The sequence below is a fragment of the Carlito syrichta genome, unplaced genomic scaffold, assembly GCF_000164805.1.
Source record: "Carlito syrichta isolate Samal-C Ts95f unplaced genomic scaffold, Tarsius_syrichta-2.0.1 Scaffold313389, whole genome shotgun sequence".
Taxonomy (NCBI): domain Eukaryota; kingdom Metazoa; phylum Chordata; class Mammalia; order Primates; family Tarsiidae; genus Carlito; species Carlito syrichta.
This window is the reverse complement of record NW_007257485.1, coordinates 150,029-173,035: the sequence shown is the minus strand read 5'-3', so window position 1 is coordinate 173,035 and position 23,007 is coordinate 150,029. Positions and strand designations below refer to the sequence as shown.

Here is a 23,007-nt window from a genome sequence, read left to right as displayed (position 1 = left end):
GATGGTTCACACACTTTCTCAACTAGATTAAAAGGTTCCTAAGAATCACAGGAACTTAAACCCCCAAAATCTTCGTTCCCAGTCCAAGTTAGAGAATCCCAGGAAGCCCACAAAAATGCTGAGTGCAATGGAGTAAGAGAAACACCATCAGCTTCAGTTGACATGCAAGGAGAGTTCAAAATGAAGAACTTGCAAGGTTCCCAAATTTCTATGATCAAGAAGTGGTATGAAAAGGCTACTTAGCAGTACATGCGATCCTTTTTTTACAGAAAAGGAAAAGTGATTCAGAAGGCAGAGCCGAGAGCCCAGATGGCGAAGTCAAGACCACAAATAATCATTTTCAGGGATGATGGACCCTAATCATGCAACTGGAAGGATATGCTTGCCCAGACTTGAGAACTGCTGTGAACCAGTAACTGTGATGTACTTCCCGTCATCCTTCCCCTTTTGAATGGAAACCTCTGTTGCAGTTACTCTGCTCTAAATCACCTTTATGTGTTTACTGTGAGGAGGATAGAAAACTTGTTCTTGAATTCCCAGGTCTTTTGATCAAGAGGAAGCATACTAAAGATCCACCCTTTGGGTGCCTCATTTACACTTGACCTTGATTTAGATGACACAATTCTAGAGTTCAACACAAGCTTAAATGGGGCAAAAAAGTCAGGGTCTTTAGGAGGGAGTGTGTGTAATTTACATGTTGGAAGAACATAAATAATATATCACCAGGGGAAAGATTGTGTCAGATAAGGGATGACCTCTTGGTCGTAAAGCCTTACAGCTTTGGCCCTATCTCTTAATACACTCTGGGACAGAGTTGGTTGCCATGTCGGAAGCTAGAGACCCCTAAGAGGCCACGCTGATGGAGCCACAGCAATTCTAGCTGTGTCCGGATTTCTAGCCATCATCACCAAGGCAACAAGCATGTGAATGGAGCCATTTTGAACACTTAAGATAAGCCAGTCCTCCAAATGAATGAAGCCAAATAGTTTATGTCATGACAAGTGGAACAGAACAGTCATCCAGCCAACCACTGCCCAAATTCCTGATCCACATACATGTCAGGTCTAACAAAATGATTCTTGTTTTAAATCATTATGTTGCTAGTGTTGTTCTAACTTGTTTTCAAATTTAAGTAGAGTTTACATATACAATTCTATCAAATGCATAGAGGTTTGTAACCCATAGGCAGGATACAGAATAGAGTCCACATTCACAATATTTCTTGTTGCTTCTTTGTTTTGAAACCATCTTCACATCTATTTTCTCAAAGTCAGTGATTTATTCTTAATCTCCAATGTTGTTCCTTTTCTAGAATATCATATAAATAGAATCATACATTTAATCTTTTGAGTCTGGTTTCTTTTAGTTAGCCAAAATTATTGTATATATCAGTTTATTTTTCTTAATTGCTGAGTAGAATTCCACTGTATGAGCATACCACAATGTTTATCCACCCATTTATGTACTTTTGATGTTTTTCCAGTATTTGGTGATTATGGATAATGCTGCTACACACATTTGTGTACAGGTTTTTATGTGAGCACTTACTGGGTTATATTCAGTACATGTTTACTTTTATAAAAAAGCACAGTAATCTCTTCTAGAGTATCGCGATGATTTGTACTCCCACCAACAATGTATAAGAATTATAGTTTATCTGCATTCTTACCAGTATTTGGTAGTCACAGAGTCTTTAAAAAATTAATTTCAGCTTTTCTAATATGTATGCAGTGGTAACTCACTGTGGTTTTAATTTGCATTTTGCTAATGATTAATGATGTTAAACAGCATTTTGTGCTTATTTTCAATTTGTATATCTTTTTTAGTGAAGTGTTTGTTTAAATCATTTGCTTATGAATTTTTTATTATCAAGTTTTTAGAGTTCTTTATATATATTCTGGATATATGTCCTTTGCCAGATATGAGGTTGGCAAACGCTTTGATTTCACCACATATTACTTACCTTTTCCTCCCATTAACAATATCTGTCACATAAAAAATGATTTTAATTATGACAAAGTTCACATTATCCATTATTTATATTTTTAAATTATACTTTTGGTGTTATACTGGAGAACTCTTTGCTGAACCAAAGGTCACAACGATTTTTGTCCTATGTCTTTGTTTTCTGCTAGAAAATTTTTATAATTTGAAATTTAATATCAAGGCTTATAGTTCATTATGAGTTAATTTTTGTATGAAATATGAGTATGTATTGAGGTGTTTTTGTTTGTTTTTTGTATGGATGACAAACTGTTCCATCACTAAGACTGGAATGGCATTTTCCCTTAGTGCAGAATCTAGAAAGAACAGAGCTAATGCTGCATACAGTAAGAGATTATTTGTTCATGCTTGAGTTTTGCTCAGCTTTGAATCCAAATAAATAAAATTTTCATTTACTCAGACACACAGAATAATTGGCATCAGTCAAAAATTTCCCATCATATTTTTTTTGTAAGAGTAATGATGAAAAAGCAATCAAAAATCCAAGTATGACAAAACACAATATATCTCAACAATTTTGTTTTTAAAGGAGAGGAATAAAAAGAAAATAACATCTTAAAATGTTTAGAAGGGTTCTTCATTAGAAAGCTGACAAGCTAAAATTGAATCAGTGGTTCAATATTTGCATAGTTATTGATAAGGGCCTCAACTAAGTCCTTTGAGGCGAAGGGAATGTATTATTCAACATTTTTAATATGCTATTTTGAGAAATATGATTTGAAGGGTAATAACACTAAAGCTTGCTTCAAGTATTAAATTGTTCAGAATGAAATAAGTTTTATAACATAGTCCACAATAACTGTGATACTGAAAATTGTCAAGGGCAAACAACTTAGCCCTAATATAAGTAATAAGAAATAGAAGCCCCAGAAAAGAAAGAAGATTATAGAATATATTGTATTCTGAATGAAATAGCCATTAGGTTTTTACAGGGCAAGATACTGCTAAACTCATGAAGAAATTTAAAAAGAAAAAAGTCTTTCATTTTTGTTTCAAATGTTTGCTTTTTCCTTTCTGTTTTAAAAGTAAAAGGAAGATAGATGAAAATTCAGACATGCGATATGAACCATTTGCAAAAAGTCTTACAATCACGGTAGACAAATGACAGCTCTTAAAACCTGTCTCCTAGTGTTTCATCACCTTTCCCAGAAGAATATAAATTGCCGGAAGAGTATTGCTGTGAATACATCATTCTTTTTTGAGATGCCCTAGTCCTTGTGAAAGCCAATCTATGTCCCAAGGAGCACAGTAGTTGGAAAAGGCTGATGCCATAGAAAGCTGCAAGATTATTGAAGGCCCATTCTGTTGACTTGTTTAGTTTTACTTTCCCCTTCTCATTTCATGACAAGAAAAAATGACCTATTTTATTATATGAGACTTCATATATGTTGCGAAATAAAAGTATTTCATAGGAAAATTTAGAAATAAAATGTTTCTTCTCTTCTAAGTTTAGGTTTACAGAAAAGTTGCAAAATTAAAAGGTCCTGTAAACATATTACACAGCGTCCCCTAGAGTTAATATCTCATGTTTCTATAGCAGAGTTTTTAACACCAAAAAATTAACATTTATATAATTGTACTAACTTACCTAAGGACCTATTTTTGAATGACATAAGTTTTCTCTCTAATGGCATTTAGCTGTCAACTCGGTCTCTTCCAATCTGTGACAGTCCCTCAGTCTTGGGTTTTTTGTTTTTATTTTAACACGTCTGAAAGTTATTTTGTAGTATGCCCCCCAGGTTGGATTTATTTGTTGTGTCCTCATAATTTAATTGGTACTACCCATTTTTAACAAAAATGCCACAGAAAGAATCTACGCCCTTTCATTGCATCATATCAATGGTGGTGTAAGACGTTGACGTGTCTTATGGTAATGTTAAGTTTGCTCACTTGGCTGGGGCAGTGTCTGCCAGGATGATTAGTGGTAGAGCTATACTGAGGTTTATGAGTTACAATTTTCCGAATAATTTTAGTTTCCCCCAACACCTACATCTTGGTTGACTTCAACTATTCTCATAGACGTTTAGGGCATTGTAAAAACATTTTGTCATTTCTGAAATTGGAATGTTACATACAATAAATACTTACAGTTAAGTTTTCTATAATTTCAAGTTGAAAAATGGACACAAAGATGCACAGTAGAAGTGACAACTCCGTGCTCGGGCTCACATATAAAGAATGAATTTCCTCCCCCGCTCTGCACCCCGCTACAGTTGCAACCATTGCTCTTGCCATGGGAGCCCGGGGAGCAAGAGGACAGCTTGTCTGCTGATATGAGTGCGACTGTGCCCCCACTGGCGGTTCGGACTTCATGCCTGGGTTCAAGGGTGAAGGAGGAAGTCCCTTCCTTACCGCATGGCACTGTGACATTGCTGCCACTAAGAATATGCATGCCGGTCTACTGTCAAAGATCACTACGGTTTACTTGTTCTGCATACCATTCCAGCTCTGCTCCCATTATGATAGCCATGTCTATTTTGCCACTGGGATTAAGTACTACTAAATTATGTGAGTACTACTAAATTTAGTACTACTAAGTTAAATGAGCTCCCAGATGTCAATGGTTCTGACAGTTGCTAAGGTTACAGATCCAATTTAGTAGTACTTAATCCCAGTGGCAAAATAGACATGGGATCTATCATAATAAAGAGCTGTGTGTCTGGGATTATGGGTGATTTCTCACCTTCTTGATTAGGGCAGGGGTAGCAGTGTTGCTTACAAGCCAAATCTATTGTCTAATCCTTCTCCCCCAGCTTTCTGGTATTGTTATATACATCTGATTCCTGGAAATAAATCCCTTTCTGTGAGGTGGCTGGCACAGTTTCTGCGATAATCACTGGACACTAACTGGGGCAGTATTTGTCTGCAGAGATGATTGTGGGAATAGGAACTTTGGGCTGTCCCATTGACCTGTTTGTGTCTGAAGGCGAGGCATATCTGAATTCATTAAAGGATGGAATACTAGCAGTGCATAAAAACTAGGGGCAGAATTAACTGATTTTTTTTTTTACCCATGGCCACTTGAAATAAGTTATATGATTTTGCAAACCTTTGGTTATTTGGGTAATTGAAAGCTGGGACTGACAGGGCCCTATGCTGAATGAAGTTGATTTATTATTTATTTCTTAGTCTGTTATAGAAGAACTATCCAAAGACTCAGAAAATAAGAGACTGAGAAGTGAATTTGACATGTGTGATGAAGTTACTCTTTTCCCCCCAGCTATGTACCCTCAGAGGGCTCATTTACCAAGAGATTAAAAAAGACATGAATAAATGAAACACCAGTATTTTTTTTTAAACCACTGTGATGATTGTCCCTTGTAAAGTGGAAATATTGCCACTGAAGTGAACTCCCAGATGTCAATGGTTCTGATAGTTGCCAGGGTAACAGATCAAATTTAATGGTCCTGAATCCCAGTGGCAAAATAGACATGGCTATCATAATGGGAGCAGAAGTGGAGTGGTATTCCAAATAAGTAGATCATAGTGATCTTTGAGAGTAGATGATTCATCACAAGGTTAACAGACTTGAAATAAATAGGCAGCTCCTTAAGGAAGATCTCACTTGTTCCGAATAATCAAAATAACACTGAGACTGATAAATAAAGAGCTCTGGGCATCTTGAGGCTGGAAGCTTTAGTGATAGATAAATGGATATTCAATTTTTGAGGACCATTTCAGACAAAACTTAAGTGTTTGATGAAGAACTTTACCCCTAAGGATCCATCTAGGGCCCAGTTTCTAAGCAAAATTTACCCTCACACGAAGCTTACCTAGAGAAAAAAAGTCTGTCTGCATTTATCTATATAAATCTATCTATATACATTTATCTATATACATCTATCTTCGATTTTTTAGAACATCTACTTACTATTTTTAGTAAATTACACCATGATAGATTCTTTTTTTCTGGTTGAACATTATACATAAAGTTATACATAAAAAGGAAGCGTTTTTTTCACCCAAGAACCAATTTTTTTCTCCTTTAGAAATAATACTGTCCTCCTTGAGAATGTGTGGCCAAAGTACATATTTGTAAGGATACTAATAGGTACACTTGCCCAAGGATAACACTTCCATGTTTGTTGCTTGGCAGGATTTGTTACGGCAATGCCATCACATAAAGTATAACATTGAAGAGTCTAAGGGGAAGAGGGTAGATTTGTACGCCCCTAGCTATTTTCACAACTATTAATATATGTAGACTAGACTTCTAATTATATTCTCTCTTTTATTACCATATACATTTTTGTAATTTTTAAGACTTAAAACATTTTCAACCTTTATACATGCGCCTGAATATTCACACTTATGCTAATTGTAAATATATTCAGACTTGTTTCAGATTTATTTTCTGAGCTCTTTGTGGTTGATATATATTTCACAAAGATTGTTACCATTGGAACGGACTTCACAAATGACTTCCATGGGAAATATTTTTAGAAAAATTTTATCAAATAACGAAAGACAGGATAGGACAATGGTTATATGAATGAAATAAAAACATAAATGTAGCCACAGCAGAGAAGGAAAGAAATACGTCACTTGGGTCAGATATAGAAAATAAATCTGAAACCAGTGTGAATTCACTTACAATTAGCATGAATGTGAATATGCAGGCACACGTATAAAGTTTGAAAGAGTTTTTTAAAAAGTCTAAAAAGCTTAGAGTAAATGTATGTAGTAATAAAAGAGAGAATATCAGTTAGACATGTAGTCTCTATATATTAATAGTTGTGAAAATGGCTAGGAGTGTACAAATCTATACTTTTCTCCTGTTTGTTACCTATTGTGTGATGGCCTTGCTATAACATATCCTACCGAGCAAGGCACATGGAAGTATTATCCTTGGACAAATGTCCCTATTAGTATCCTTACAGAGATGAACTTTGGAGCACACATTCTCAAGGAGGACAATATTATTCCCAAATGAGAAAAAATTGGTTCTTGGTGGGTGCAAAAATGTTTACTCTTTTAATGTATAATTCAGAGATAGCATAAATATAGCCACAGCAGAGAAGGAAAGAAATATATCACTTGGGTCAGATATAGAAAATAAATCTGAAACCAGTGTGAATGTATTTACAATTAGCATGAGTGTGAATATGCAGGCATGCGCATAAAGTTTGAAAAAGTTTTTTAAAAAGTTTAAAAAGCTTAGAGTAAATGTATGTAGTAATAAAAGAGAGATAGTATAAAAAATAGTATATCTAATACATTAAAATTTCAAAAGGAGGGCAACTAGGGGAAAAATGTCTATAAAGTCTCCTTAGGGAGGCATAATGAAAAAAAATGGTTGAAAAACACTGCTTTAGGGGAAACTGCAGAGAAAAAGAATGCAGAGCATATGCCTTTATTTTTGTTTGCTGCCAAAGTTTGATTAATCATCTTAATCTTATAGTGCATGGATGAGGAACAGCAGTTATCTTTATAGCCAGTTACAACATGAAAGGAATAAAATATATTTGGAATCAGAATTTTTACACTTTTTAGTAGCAGCTTCTCAAGATGTAGAATATAACTAGCGTGAATACAAGGCATATTCACACAGTAAGTGATCATTGAAAGACTGAGAGAGCAAAAACCACAAGTAGACTTGATGCATATAAAGAATGACTCTTCAGAGGAGAAACTGTGAAAAACAACCTAAGCAAACAAAATGATTGAATGACATCCATCAAAATAGGGGTTAAATTTTATCTCATCAGCTCAGAGAGGGATCTGACTATTCTCTTATTACCTCTGCTAGAAAGTCATGTGCTAGCCCAGAGGCTTCCTGGAAAACCAGAAGTGAAACAATATCACAGCCTAAGAGCATTATGGGATGGAGATAGGTGGGTGTGTGCACGTACATGCACGCAAACACACACACACACACACACACACACACACACACACAGAGAGAGAGAGAGAGAGAGAGAGAGAGAGAGAGAGAGAGAGATACTGGCCAAAAACAAAATTTTGAGCCCCCCCCCAATCAAGTGAATGAATCCTTTTTGGGCCAACTTCTAAATGTCAGGCCATGATAAAAAGAAGGAGGGTCTTATACTCCCTCCCTTGTGGAGTATTAGACACAACTGACCTGCATTAACTTTAAAATAGAGATCATATGACTGACACAACAGATTCTGTGGCAATAAAATTCCAAATTCCTACCTTACCCTGTTATTGCATCACATGACAAATAACAGACCCTGAAGGAATAAAAGACCATTTTACTCCAAAATATGTTTCTTTGACATATTTTGAAGTCACCCTGCAAAGTTGTCTCTTGGGGAAATTTTTATCTGTAGAGAACACCTTTCAAGACACGTATTACCTGTTTTCTTTGAAGTCTGTTACTGAGACCTTCATCTATACAACAAGAACCTTGGCTTCCCCAACTTCTTATCTTGACTCAAACATTTATTTTACTTACGATTTCAAGTTCTTTAGACAGAGTTTAACTCTTTCTACCAGTTGCCAACCAGAAAATATTTGAATTCATCTGTGACCAGTAAACACTCCCACTTTAAGATGTCCCACCTTTCTGGGTCCAACCAATGTAAACCTCATATGTATCGATTTTAGTTCTGCCTATAATTTCCGTCACCCTAAAAATGTATAAGACCAAGCTATAATTCACACATCTTGGGCTCATGTTTTCAGGACCTTTTTGAACTGTGCTGTGAGCCTAGGTAACTCATATTTGACTCAGAATAAACCTCTGTAAATATTTTACAGATTTTGGTGGGTTTTTTGGACAACAGTATGCTAATTCCTACGGAAAAGTTAGAGAGAAATTCTTCACTATTTCAAGAGTCTAGGGAGAGAAAAGAGTCCCAGAAGGACTTTTAGACTAAATAAAGAAGCAAACACTCCCAAATGTCTTCCCTACCTTAGAAGGAAAAATAATACTTCATTACATCTATAGATAAAGTGAATGGGTTTCACAGATGATGGCATCCCAGGATGTTTCTGTGAATATTTCCAGTTTATCTATTTAATGTTGATATATATTATAAGTCTATTTTTGTTCATTAAACCTCTTACTTCGTGGCAGGATTATTTGTCTTATGCTTTAATTAGTCTCTGGAGTGTTGGCAGTATTCAAATAAACTACTAATGAAGCAGGCATTTTTAGCATAGCACATAGTTTAGATGTAGTTAGACAAGTTTTCCTAGGTAGGACTAATTTAGATAACTGAGGAACAGGGTGGTAAAGTGTTTTGGTGTCTTTCTTTATCAGAACACAACCTTCACCCAATCAGCCAGGCATATCAGGACTGACTATTTTGTGGGTTGAGATGTGAAACTGCCAATGCAGTAAAACACAGAAACAATAGGGAATTACCCCAAACACAGACATGATGTTCTAAGAAAAGCCCAAATCTAGTGAGACAGTAACTTTCATTATTTTAAAGGAATTGTGACCTTAAAAGATTGAGAGATGGGAATCAAAACTCATAACCAGATATTTGCAGTCCTTTGCACTCAGCTCATGGTTTGCTTAATCTATTGTGCAATTATATAATTGCCTTCTTGTCAAAGGCAAGCATGTATCCTTTCGCTTAAGTACCCACACTCACTCTTGAGCATGTTTTTTCTTTCGAATAAATTCTGATTTAAACTATACTTTGGATTCACTTTAAAATTGCTTTCTATGGCAAAGTCAAGAACTCATGGAGCAACTATACTTGACCCAAAATCACAAAACATAATTTTGAAAAGATGGTGCACATTATAGTACCACATCTGTACTATTAAATCTATGTTTCTTTATGTTCTCCATAGGACAGACGATTTATGTTATCAAGCCTCCTTTTCTCATTGACTTCCTTAGTAACAAGGACTGCTTAACAATTTTGCTTGCCTTTGTTCTATTTGACAAGACACTTGTGGCCCAGTCCCAGATTCTTGTCAGTCTGGCTTAAGTCCTTCTGAAACAAAGTTAGTTGTCTTGCTGTTTTGTAAATAGGTTGGAAGTCTTATGACAGTAGCAGAAGTGTGCCACCTAACTGGTCTAGAGAGCTTAGGCATTAACTTTAAGTCATTTATCTGTCAGAGATTCAGCCTAACAGCTGATGAGCCATTTGCAATTTAAATTGTTGCCAACTACTTAACATCAATTGACATGCTAAATCCATGATTAAGTAACACATTATGACTAGTGCCAATCATCTTAGAGGACACAAGTCCCAATCTTGCTGTCTATTTTATCTTTAGAGGTTGATATGACTTTTTGGAGTGTATTCTTTTAGAAAATCAATTTTTCTTAGACAAGGATGCATATATGGCATATATGAACTGTTCACGATAACCTGATCATTTCTATGTTATATAAAGTGGCCAGGAAAAGTGTTTAATTGATCTGGTAAGAATTAATTCTATACAATTTCTTCTTCTAGAGAGGTTCTTCATCGGGTAATAGCCACTTTCCATTACAAATGAAGAGGAGACAGAGAGAGGAAAGTCAAATTAAGTGATATATCATTGCTTACATTTCACTTTATGGTATTTCTAATTGTTTTCAGCCCAAATATTTCAAATGCTTTAATAATGCAAGTAATCTTTTAATCTACTTGTCAAAAAGAAACTCTATGAAGATATACAGTCCATTAAAAGAGGAGTTATAGAAGTGTGGGCCTGACAACTCTGCTTCAGGATACACATTTTCTGTTATCTTTCACACCTGACTTTTTTTGGTATCTTCCGTCCATAAAATTGGAAATATGCTTTTAAACATTGTGCTTGTTTTAACAACACTGTAGCACAACCAAACAATTGTATTCTTGATGATATTCTTTACAAGTTTTACCTTTGTAAACAGGATCTGCAGACAGTTCCTTTTTGAGCAGGGTGAATATAATGATGATTTGGTGGATGAATTCCTCAAGCAGAGATTTATTCATACTCCTGATGGGGTCACAAGGGTGTGTGGCATTCATGCACACCTATCTTTCTGAAAGTCTTCCCATAAATAAACTCATTTCTAACTGATGCTCATAAATGATAGATCACAGCACGTTCGTGTGGCAAGTCACTGGTCACTCATGCATGGAATTAAAAATCTTTCAGATCAATGCCACCTTCACATTTGGGTTGGCTTTAATTATTACTCAAAATAAGAAAAATGAGAGAGTGAGGATAAGATGTTAACAGATATAAACTTAATATTAAAAAGATAGCAGGGTGCTTTCAGGCTCTTCCAAAAAGAAGTGGAATAGCATCAATGTAATCATATCCTGTGTTAACAATATTGAATCTATAAATATGAATGTTACAGGAATAATCACAGAATACTAATATGGCTCTTATGAATAGTGAATGAACGTACCTCTGCAAGAATTTAACTCATTGACAACAAGCACAAAGGACCAATGGCTCATTTTTGGAAAAAGTTACAAAAGGTCTGAAAAAAATGGACTTTCTTCAAATGATGCACATTTCTTTTCTTCTTCTTCTCCTTCTCCTTCTCCTTCTTCTTTCTGAGGTAGAGTCTCACTCTGTCGCCCAGGCTGGAGTGCAGTGGCACACTCACGACCACCCTAGCGTCAACCTGCTGAGCTCCAGCAATCCTTCCACCTCAGCCTTCCAAGTAGTTGGAACTACAGGCGCACGCTACCACACTTGGCTAATCTTTGATTTGTTGTAGGGACAAGGTCTTGCCAAGTTTCCCAGGCTGGTCTTGAACCTGCGGACTCAGGCAATCCACTCGCCTCGGCCTCCAAAAGTGCTGGCCCAGCCCCACATTTTCTTTCAATTGTCATAAAAATTACTGATAAACCTACTCAATTCCTGAAATAATTGCACCTCAATATTTTTAATTTTAAAAAATTATTCTTTGATTATCATAAGCATTGTATAAATAGGAGCTCTAATACCTTATTACAGAGAACACTTCATAAAAATTTTAGCATTCTTCATGAAATTATCTTTCTATTAACACAGTATTAAAGAGCAAATGCTTTATGAGGAAATATTATAAAATTACATGGAATTTGAATGAAAAAGTCAAGTTAATTCTGGCAGTCTTAAACAACAATAACCTGATTGTACAATTAGTTGCTTAACTTGTTTTTAGAGACCTTAGCAGTGATTTATGACAGTGACCAGAACTGAGAACTTCAGAAACAGATCATATTGCAGAGGTAAAAATAACAGTCTGTCCACTGTGTTCAGGATATAATAACAAAGTTCTCTTTTTGGAAAAAAAAAAACAAAACAGCCTTTACTGGTCACAATACATACATACTAATATATATTCAGCAATATGTATTTAAGATCAACTCTGTGCTGAATATTTCGCTAGTCGTTCATGATATAAAAATGAACAGACATAGCAGCGGATCGCCACTTTATAGAGACTAGAGTTACACAATTTTAAATAAATAGTTATGGCTTTAAACAAAGCATCCAAAAATAAAACGAATGAGACTCAAAAGTAAATTGGATAAAAGAATAGAATGTCTTTAAAGTCTGTTTGATAAGTCAGTGAAAAGAGAAAATATATTCCCAACAAAACAAAATAAAGTAGCACACGGAAAACATCATCATAGATAGTTAATAAAATGTCTTTGTGCCGGGCTCGGTGGCTCAACCTGTAATCCTGCGCTTTGGGAGGCCAAGGTGAGTGGATTGCCTGAGCCTGCGGGTTCAAGACCCACCTGGGCAACTTGGAGAGACTTCATCTCTACAATAAATAAAAAAAATTAGCCGGGCGTGGTAGCACGCACCTGTAGTTCCAGCTACTTGGAAGGCTGAGGCAGAAGGATCGCCGGAGCCCAGCAGGTCGAGGCTGCGGTGGTCGGGAGCAGCCACTGCACTCCAGTCTGGGCGACTGAGTGAGACTCCAACTTAAAAAAAAAAAAAAAGTCTTTGTATAAGTTGTTGAATTATTTGTGGTGAAGGAATCAAAGTGGATTGCTATAAAATGTAGGCTATTTGGGATGCTTATGAATTTCAATATTTTGTTAAACAATGGCAATTCTTGAAGATGAAAACATGAGATATAAACAAAAATATAAAGTGATAGAAACTCTGAAAAATAGTTTAAGATGTAAAATCAGAATACAATCAGAATATTTAGTATAGTAGATTTTGCAGAAAGAATCATCAATAGACAAAAATTGAGTAGTATTTTTCATAGAAGAAGATAAACTTTAATCATAGGTTCAGAAAGCAGCAAAAGTTCCTAGCAGAACAAATAAAAATACATTCATATGTAGACTAGTTAAGAAAAAAAAGGAGCTAAACCAAACTCCCAGTAAAATAAAATAAAATAAAATAAAGGTGGAGAAACAGCAAAGATCTCTCAGTTAAAAGATAAGATGTTGTAATACATTTGTGTGAAAATTTGACAATTTTAAGAAAAATTCATTGTAATAAAACATATCGCCGGGCTCGGAGGCTCAGCCTGTAATCCCGCGCCTTTGGGAGGCTGAGGTGAGTGGATTGCCTGAGCCCACGGGTTCGAGATCTGCCTGGGCAGCGAGACCTCATCTCCACAATAAATCAAAAAATCAGCCGGGCGTGGTGGTGCATGCCTGTAATTCCGGCTACTCGGAAGGCTGAGGCAGGAGGATCGCCGGAGCCCAGCAGGTCGAGGCTGCGGTGGCCGGGAGCGACCACTGCACTCCAGTCTGGGCGACAGAGTGAGACTCCAACTCAAAAAAAAAACACTTACATCATAGAAAAATGAAATAGTCTTATATCTGTTCAAGAAATGGAACTTGTAATTTTAAACTTTTCCACAAATTATATGACCAGCTCAGGTGGCATTATTGGTGACTTTTTATCAAGAAAAAACATCAATTTTCCAAGAGCTAGTTCTGAGAGTAAAGGAAGAAAAAACACTGTTTACCTAGTTTTTGAAATCAGCATGGTACTGATACCAGATGGCATTCTTGATATTGTAAGAAAACTATATTTCAATATCCAAAATTATCACAGTAGCAAAAATTTCAGACCAAATATTAGAAAAATGAATCTAGCAATATATAAAAAAGATTATAAATTATGACCAAATCAGCTTTATACAAAGAATGCAAGAATTATTTACTATTTGGAAATAAACCAATATAATAAATAATATTAGCAGGATAAAAAAGAAGTCATAAAATCATTTTGATAAATACTGAGACGTCATTGAATAAAATGCAATGCCTCTTCGTAATAAAATAACATCAGAAAACTCTTTCAATCTGATAAACAGCATTTACGAGAAATCTACAGTTAATATCACTTTTGTGAAATATTGCATGCTTACCAACAAACGTCAGAAAAAAGACAAAGTGACCATTCTCCATCCATTTTATTTAGCACTGTACAGGTTCTGAACCAGTGCAATAAGGTAAAAGAGATTGAGCAGAAAAAAATATAGTTATTTTATAAAAGTTTGCATTCACATATTCATAGAAAATACAAATAAATTGGCAAACTGCTATAACTGTTTAATTGTTATCAAGTTTAGAATATGTCAATATTGCAAAATATATCATTTGCCCACATATTAATTAGAAGCAATTGGAAAATGAAATTTGAAACATAACATTTATATATACAAACAACACACGCACACACGCGCACACACACACACACACACACACACACACACACACACACACACTTTCCAAGTTCTGTCTGCTGAGAAGGCTAAGAAACACTGACACTCCAGTAACAATGTACACACCCAGTGCTCAGATCTTGGTTTCTAATGCCATTCTCCAGCTAAAGGAATCAGGGCTCCTTCAAGAAATAGGCAATCGAGGGCTGGGCAGGAAATACACAAGATGAATCTTGAACATCTTATAGTTATAGAACATAAGAAAGTGCTCAAAAAACAAAATGGTGAGAATACGTCAGAGACAAAGAGTTGACTGAACATACTCCTGGTGGCCAAAACTGAAACAATTCGGGCACAATAATAATAATAATAATAATCATGAAGCATTGAATTATAGTTCAAAGTATAAAATAAATAAGCTGGATTCTAAACAGTTCCCCAAAGTGGACATTTTGTGTCAAACACCTATTAGCAATTTTGTGAGATTTTTCTATTGTTTTACACTTAGTATTTACCCATGTCTAATTTTTTAAACTTATATGAGTGTTGTAAATGGGATTTAATTGCTTCTTGTCATGCATTACCATGATTACTAGTGAGGTTAAACATTTTATAAATGTTTCAGATGTCCTTTATGCAAATGACTCTTTATATATTTCCCTCATTCATGCTTGCTGGCTTTTGTTATGCACTCACAATCACCACACACACATACACACACACAATCATCAAACACACATACACAATTACTACACACACACAATCACCCCCTACACACACAATTCCAAAGATAAACACTTTGTTACTCTGATTTTTTATATTAATTTACAAAAAGTGACCGTGTTATACTTAATAATCTGTGCTTCTGTGTTATAAGAAATCCTTCTCTCATCCAAGTTCATAAAGATATTTTCTTGTATTTTCTGCTCAATCAATTCCACTTCTAGGTATTTACTCTGTAGAATATCTTGCATATGTATGTTAGAAGATAATGTAAAATGATTTTCAATGCAGAGCTGTTTTGTAATATAGAAAACACTAGAAACAACCTAAATGTTCAACAAAAATAGAGTGAATAAATATATTGCAAGCTACTGTCATGAAAATGAATAAAATAGTCTATGCATATTAGTATGGGTTATCTAAAAAAAAAAACAAACAAAAATACCCTAAATTTAAAACTAAAGAAAGAAACCAAATCAAGTTACATGTGGATAATTCAGTATGGCTATTTGGATTATATTTTCATATATATAGAATGAAAGTTGGTATCTTAATATCAAATTCAGGAGCAAAGCTTCTTTTAAAAAAGTAAGGAGACAGGTTCAATTTATTTGTTCTACTTAATTTCTTAAGATGGTGATAGTCCCATTAGTGTTACTTATAGTCTATGAATTTTGTATGCTTAAAATTTATTTGATAAAGATTGTTTTTAAAAGAATACTTATAAGTGTAAAGATTCATCAACATATGTATATAGACACTATCAATTTTTGTGCCATATCAGTTTAGGGATCTCTGGAGACTCTAATAACCCAAAGATTCAAGATAATATCTATATGTATGTGCTTATGATTTCAATTAAATGTGAAACTATCATTTGGAGAGAAATTGAAAATATGTATAGGTGGATAATTCTGTGAGGTCACAGTCTACCCTCGGATACTCACTTCTAACCTTGCCGTTCATCTGTGCCAATAAACACATGAAAACTATTAAACCAGAACATCTCACCTCTTTTGCTTTTTATTTCATAAAAATGATTTATTCCATGGGCACTGGTGGAAACTAATGGTTCAACGAGTAAATATTGATACAAATCACATAGCAGAGCAATTCTCTAGCTTTCTAACATATGTGTCACAAGATGGAGAGGCATCTGTTTTCTGAAGACAGGAACCTAAGCCAACATATTCATTTTGAAATACTGTACTACTATATATACACACATCCAAACTACACAGGGGAGCAAAAGGGGAAGGACTTGGGAGGGGGTGAAAGCAGATATCTGGGGTACTGCTTTCTTACGTGGGTGTGCTTACAAGATTATGCTCACTGTCTGATAATTGATTGAACTGTACTCTTATAATTTGTACACTTTTCTGCATGTGTATTAAATGGTACTATCAAGTTAGGAAAATGAGGTTCATGATTTCAGCTTTACAATTTAAAAAGATTGTAATTTACTAATATGTAAAAAAATTGTTAGAATAAGATGATTATTTCATTCTTGGTGCATGGCAAAATATGTGGCTCAGAATAAACCCTCAAGAAAACATTGATTGAATGAATGAATGAACTATGTAAAAAGAATATGTATGGGGAAAACAATTAGAAGTAAATGTAAATATAGCCAACTGAATAATGTTGCATTAGTGTGGAGGCATTATGAGTGATGGTTTTCTTACTTTTTCAAATTTTCTATTTTGTGATTACATTTCATATTTCTAAAATTATACATTTTAGAAATAGAGTGGAATTTTAATTTCGCATGGGTTTAGCTAATCCCACAAAATGCATCTATGATGGGATTTTCTTACTTATTTCTGCCATAGTTAAGTTTCACAACGTGGTCTGTGGTTGAACTTTCAGGGAATCCCAAAGGCAGGAGGATCATAAAAACTTTGTCCTGGTAATGTGTTTTCTAAGCGTGTATGTCATTGTCTACTTGAAGAATGACCTTCTTTTGACTAAAGTGCCTAGTCACTGTGATGAGACTGATGACTCTTTTTTTTTCTTTTCTTTCAAGACAGTAGAACTTTATTGTAATTTTAATTTGATGGTCCTTGGTGGTTTTGCTGACATTTTTGGTGCCTTTTTTGCTGTTTCTGCTGCCAAAGACAAGCTTTAAAAAACATTTTCTGTTTCAGTTTTCCTTAAAGTTTAACAGTAATCTGAGAGCTCCTGGTCTACTTATAGATGGCCCCCAACCACAAACCAGAACAAATGAAATTCCCTTTTATCTATATCATATGCTGAGTATCATCTCTGTAAGACTACTCATTTTTTGTCATTTTAGCTAGTTGTTTTCAGGGTCAGAAGGGACAAATTTAGACAAAATACAAATATATGCTCTAATGCCTATATTCTTGCAGACTGCTACAGAGGAAGAATAAAACAAAGTTTCATTTCAGGATTTTTATGTAAGTTATAACATTCTTATCTGTGACCACTGAATATATATGTATTGTATGACACACTTGGTATGTTATATTTTACATTTTTGAAAGTTTTTGTTTACTTAAAAAAATCTTTTACATTAAGACATAGCATCCATTTATACAATATGCAAATCATAAGTGTACATTCAATGATTTTGACATATGTATATACCTGGGTAACTACCATCCACATCAAGATATAGAACATTTTCGGTACCCAGAAGACTCTTGGTACCTGTCACAATACATGACCATCCTCTCCACCACCAAAGGTAATCTTCTAGACGTCAGAAGTCTTCTGTCAACAAAGTTGAGTTTGCCTGTTCTTGAACTTAAATAAATGAAAGTAACGGTATGTATTATCTTGTATCTGTTATCTCAGCTCATGATTATACCTATAAGAAATATCTATTTTGTTGTTATGTAGAATTCCATTGTATGGATTGTGGAAATTGATAACCCGGACTGGAGTTATTCCTGTCATAACCAACTAAACAGAAATTTCCAGCAAGCCCTACCGTGGAAATGACCAGTTAAAACCTGAAGAACAGTTTTACCTGATAGCTGCTGAAGCCACCATGACTCTAAACTAGTTGTTCCCACCACTGTCACTCACTAGTCAGAGCTGCCAGTATCAGAAAATCTTCCCTAGGCCAAGGAACTTCATTGCAAAGCATTTTTAAGGCACATTTTTCTTTCCCAGCTAAACCTTAGTCTTTTTCTTTGTTCTTTGATGCACCAAAGACCAGCTGAGTCTATGCATAAGCCTCAAATTACAATTATGTTTTTGTTTCCAAACAAAAGTTTTGCTTGGGGAGTGGAAAAAAAAAAGGTCCAACTTACAAATGTTTTCCATCCTGGCATATCATAAACCTTGCACACAACTCATCATAGGCTTTCAGGAGTATGCTTCACTCAAGAGTCTCTCAACGTGGAGATCTTAAACTTCCCCTGATGAAAGCAATCATGTGTTCCTTTTGTCACCCCAAGTATAAAAGGTGGACAGACGTGCCCCTCTCATCAAGACCACATTGCTATACAAAAAAGACAGTGACTGTAATGATAGTAAACTAGTTTTGTTTTTAGTTTTTTAAGAAGTGTGGTTTTCAATTGTTGTTCAATCATTGTTAAAGAAGAATATGAACTTGAAATGAGGAAGGCTGAACTGATCCTTAGAGACTCTCATTGTATGCAATAACACGTGACTCAAATATGAGGTAAATACGGAAGTTAAAATTCCCATAATATTTGTAGAAAACATTTTGATATCTATATGTTAGCATAATAAAACCACTCAAGTGAGAATGGCTGGCACTGCATTAAGTTAATTAGATTAACACACATTAGAAAAGGAGTTTAACTATTAAAAAGAAATTTAAGCTTATGCTACGGAAAAATACACATGTGAATTTTTAAAAAATGGTACAAGAACAAGACACAAAATATGTTAAATTTAAATGAACTTAATTTACCAAAAGGGCCCTAAAAAGCAGAGTATCTACTGGAGAAATTTTCCCAAGAATAAAATAATAACCTCAAAAGGGACTAAAGCTGTATTTATTTATTTATTTTTAAAGCTATATTTAAAATGGGGAGAGATACCATACCTTAGAGGCAAGACCAGCTGAGGGAACTCAATATATTTGGTTGGTAAAAACATTGAAGACTTAGTCAAGATTTTTGATAAGCAGAGATATACAGATGAGAAGAATTATTTCATTTTATTTTAAATATGAGTTCTCAGACACAAAGATTTTATTAATGTTTATAGATAATTTGAGATTCCATCTTCTCAATTATAATTGACTGTCTTAGTTGAGTTAGGTTATTTGCATAACAAAAAACAAAAGTAAAATATATTCAACATAAGAAATGTCAATATGTTTGAAAAATACATTAATATATATGAACATAAAATAAATTTTAAAAATAAGGCAATAAAATGATAAGATAAAGCTTAGGTGTAGGCTCATGGTAGTGGACACTATGAAAAAATACATCGGTGCATCCTAGTGAGAGCAAATATTTTATGATTTTTATGATAGAAATATACTAACAAATTCTACTTTCATCTGTGTCTATGTAGATGACATAGACGCAGCTATTCTAGCAGGTACTATTTCAATTTTACGAATATTGAATCTGAGTGGAAATAACGTCACACGTTTGGGAGTTTAGAAGAAGAAGATACAAGGTGGACACAACTGTGTAATACTTAATTTCTGGGGTATTTGAATAATGTTCACTGATGATGCTTCAGGCTGTGAGGAAGAGCTGAATAGATGCTACAAATTATTTCAAAAGGAATATGTAACTATGGAATGTGTGGTTAAGGAAAGAGTTACTGTGCTGAAAAAAGGAAATAAAGCTGAATGAGGATTATTCAGAGAGAATGTTCGCAATATTCTGCAAGTCTGTTGTATAATATGATTCTATAAAGGAAGTCTGTCTAAAATCATAAAGGTAAGACATTTAGCTGGTGTAGTCATATTACAGATTGTGTAATAGCCATCTTAGTGATAGACTGTTTAATTAGGTTATAAAGAGCAGACTTTTTCAGGAAACTGGCAATATTTAAGTTTTAGTGGGAAGGAAACTTGGCAATATCCATTTTTTTTTTCTGTAAACCTTTCCAGCTACTGCTGTTGATGGTGTTTATTGGAAGCAAAAGTATAGAGAAGCATATTTCCTGGTTTTCAGGATGATGCAGGATGTATAAAAGCAATTAAAATGGGAACGTTGCCAGACTAGAAACACAATTTGGAACCTTAAATAGAACAAAGCCAACAGCATAATTTGGACTGGATATATAAAAATGGCAAGATATAAATCAGGACTAGATATTTCACCAGAATCTAGAATACATCAAAGTCTGAAATAGGATTATAGCCACTTTAGAGATGAAATTGCACCAGAATCCTGTTGTGCTAACTCAGGCAAATTAAATGCATTTTCTTGTGTTTATACACATACCCACATAATCATGTTAATTTATATAGCACTGTATCTGAGATAATTCTATATGATGCCCCAAAATAATAGTTGAGTTTTTCTCTACTAATGCTTTTAGTGTAGTTATATTAAGTTAGAATACAATCATAGAGAGGTTGCTAGATAACTAAATATTGCATATGTGGGGGAAATAGCATTCTTTTTAAATAGTGTCTAAAGTCTGTTCCTGTTGAGATGGACTTCTACATGCCGTCCACCCACACACACTCACACTCCCACGTGCATTAATTTGCAGATTAGGTTTCTTCGCTTAAAAAATTACTATCAAGTGATTCCAACATATGTATAATAAACATTTTTCTCTATTTAATAATGATTTTAGAGTCTAACAATTTTTTATTTTATATCATAGTTAATATTAACTTTGAAAAGTAATGCAAATTATACTTGCTAAATTTAGGAAGAGAATATAATTCTAGACAATTTAAAAACCATTATACATAGTTTCCCCCACAAAAAGTAAATTGACTGCTAGACAATTTTATAGATATTCAGTGATTTACGTGTTTTCTGCATCTTATTTTAGCAAAAGTGAGCAATAAAGATACAGGGCGAAGAAGAATCACCATGTGCTCTTTAGAGAAAGTTATGAAACTCAAAACAAAATGAAATTCAGTCTGCAATTATTATTTTTATTTTTCAGGTATAATAATTTGATTACACAAAGTTGTCTGAATTACATGGTAATGTTAAATGAAGATACACACTGCAATCTATAAAATCTTTCTGAAGTTTAGGAAGATACTATATGTATTAGAAAAAGTAATCAAATACAATATTTAAAATAATATTAAATGACCAAATTTGTAAGTGTATGGGATAAGCATGCAAGTATTTACTACTATGCTTATGTCTGACTAGTAAAGAGCACTGGAAAAAAGCAGATAATTTGTACGACAAAATTGTAGTTTCACTTTGAGGCTTAATATTAGATTGTGGAATTGGGAAGAGTCAATATTGCTTTCACTGATATTAATTTTTTTATTATATCATTTCTAAATGAAACATTATTACCTGCAGTTGATTATAATTTGTGTCCCTAATTTTATCTTTTAAAATCTTGTTGTATTAATTTGGGTATTAAATTGCACTGAATTCACAGAAAAGTTATCATTAATGTGATTATATATTATTCCAGTGTGAAGATTGTACAAAGTAAACATGCCTACCATGGTCGTCTCTGCAATAGAGCCAAAGCTGTTGATGAATATGTTGCATGTGACATTAACTGGAGGGCCTGAAAAAGAGATTAAAACATAAGAACCGTTTAGAGACATCTCTAAAATTTTCTTAACTGATTGATTGTTTCTCATTATTAGTGGAAAAAAAGAATTTTTTTTACTATATGTATACACACAGATGCTGAAAATTGAAGGCAATAATTCTGTGAAACAATTAGGATTGAGAATCACAAGGGTCATGGTCTTTTTGAACACTGATTTTGACCATTGTTTAGCCCCTTTTGGTTTCAGTTATTTTTTTTTAATCTAAATATCTCTAATGCTTGATTTAGTAAGTTCAACATCTGAGCTCCTTCAGGGATAGTTTCTATTGACCGTTTCCCCCATGCACAAGCCATACTTTTCTATTATTTGCACATTTAATAATTTTTTGTTGAAACTTTGATATATTAGACAACATAATGTGGCAACTCAGGAAACCAGACTCTCATACCTCCAAATTACAGTTTGTTGTTCCTGGCTCTTCTTATTGTTGTTTTTCATTTAGTTACTTACCTGGACTAATACTGTAAAGTGTATATTCCCTTATAGAGCTCACACACTGAAATCTCTGCTTAGTGAGCTTAGTGGCCAACAAATGACTTGTCAGAGATTTCCTTATTGTTTTGAACCAATAAATTTTCCACGCTTGCCAAGGAGCTTCATGTTTGTTTTAGGGTATGCCCTCGATGCTCAGGCTGTTTGAAACTCTACCTTAGCCTTTACTTCTTTCTTGCACAGGGCTTGAGATCAGACAGAGGGGACGTACTGGGCCCTCCTCGGATTCTCCTGGGTATGCACACAGACCTACACACACATGCAACCTCTAGATTGCAAGAATATGTCAGGACATCTAATTTCTCACACATTTAACAATTTTTGTTTAGGCTTTTATTTACCCCAACTGGTCTTAGGCAGCTACAAATTAAAAAATTGTTTGTTTTTTTTTTTTTTACCTGAACATGATTTAGGAGTACATCTGTTTTATAAAATTTGCAGCATAAGAAGGATAACAGTCTCTTCCCTTATTCTTTTGTTTCCCTATTTTTTTAAAAAAAGATAATTA

General features: G+C 34.3%; 1 protein-coding gene across 1 annotated transcript in view; it reads right to left on the bottom strand.

Annotated features, from left to right (window-relative positions):
• The window catches only part of GLRA3 (glycine receptor alpha 3), a 102,908-nt gene extending 80,910 nt beyond the window's left edge, over positions 1-21,998 (bottom strand). Inside the window, exon 1 of the mRNA XM_008070412.2 lies at positions 21,891-21,998. Coding sequence (XP_008068603.2) covers positions 21,891-21,998 — 108 coding nt within the window. The remainder of the gene's footprint in view (positions 1-21,890) is intronic.
• Between the last annotated feature and the right edge of the window lie 1,009 nt (positions 21,999-23,007).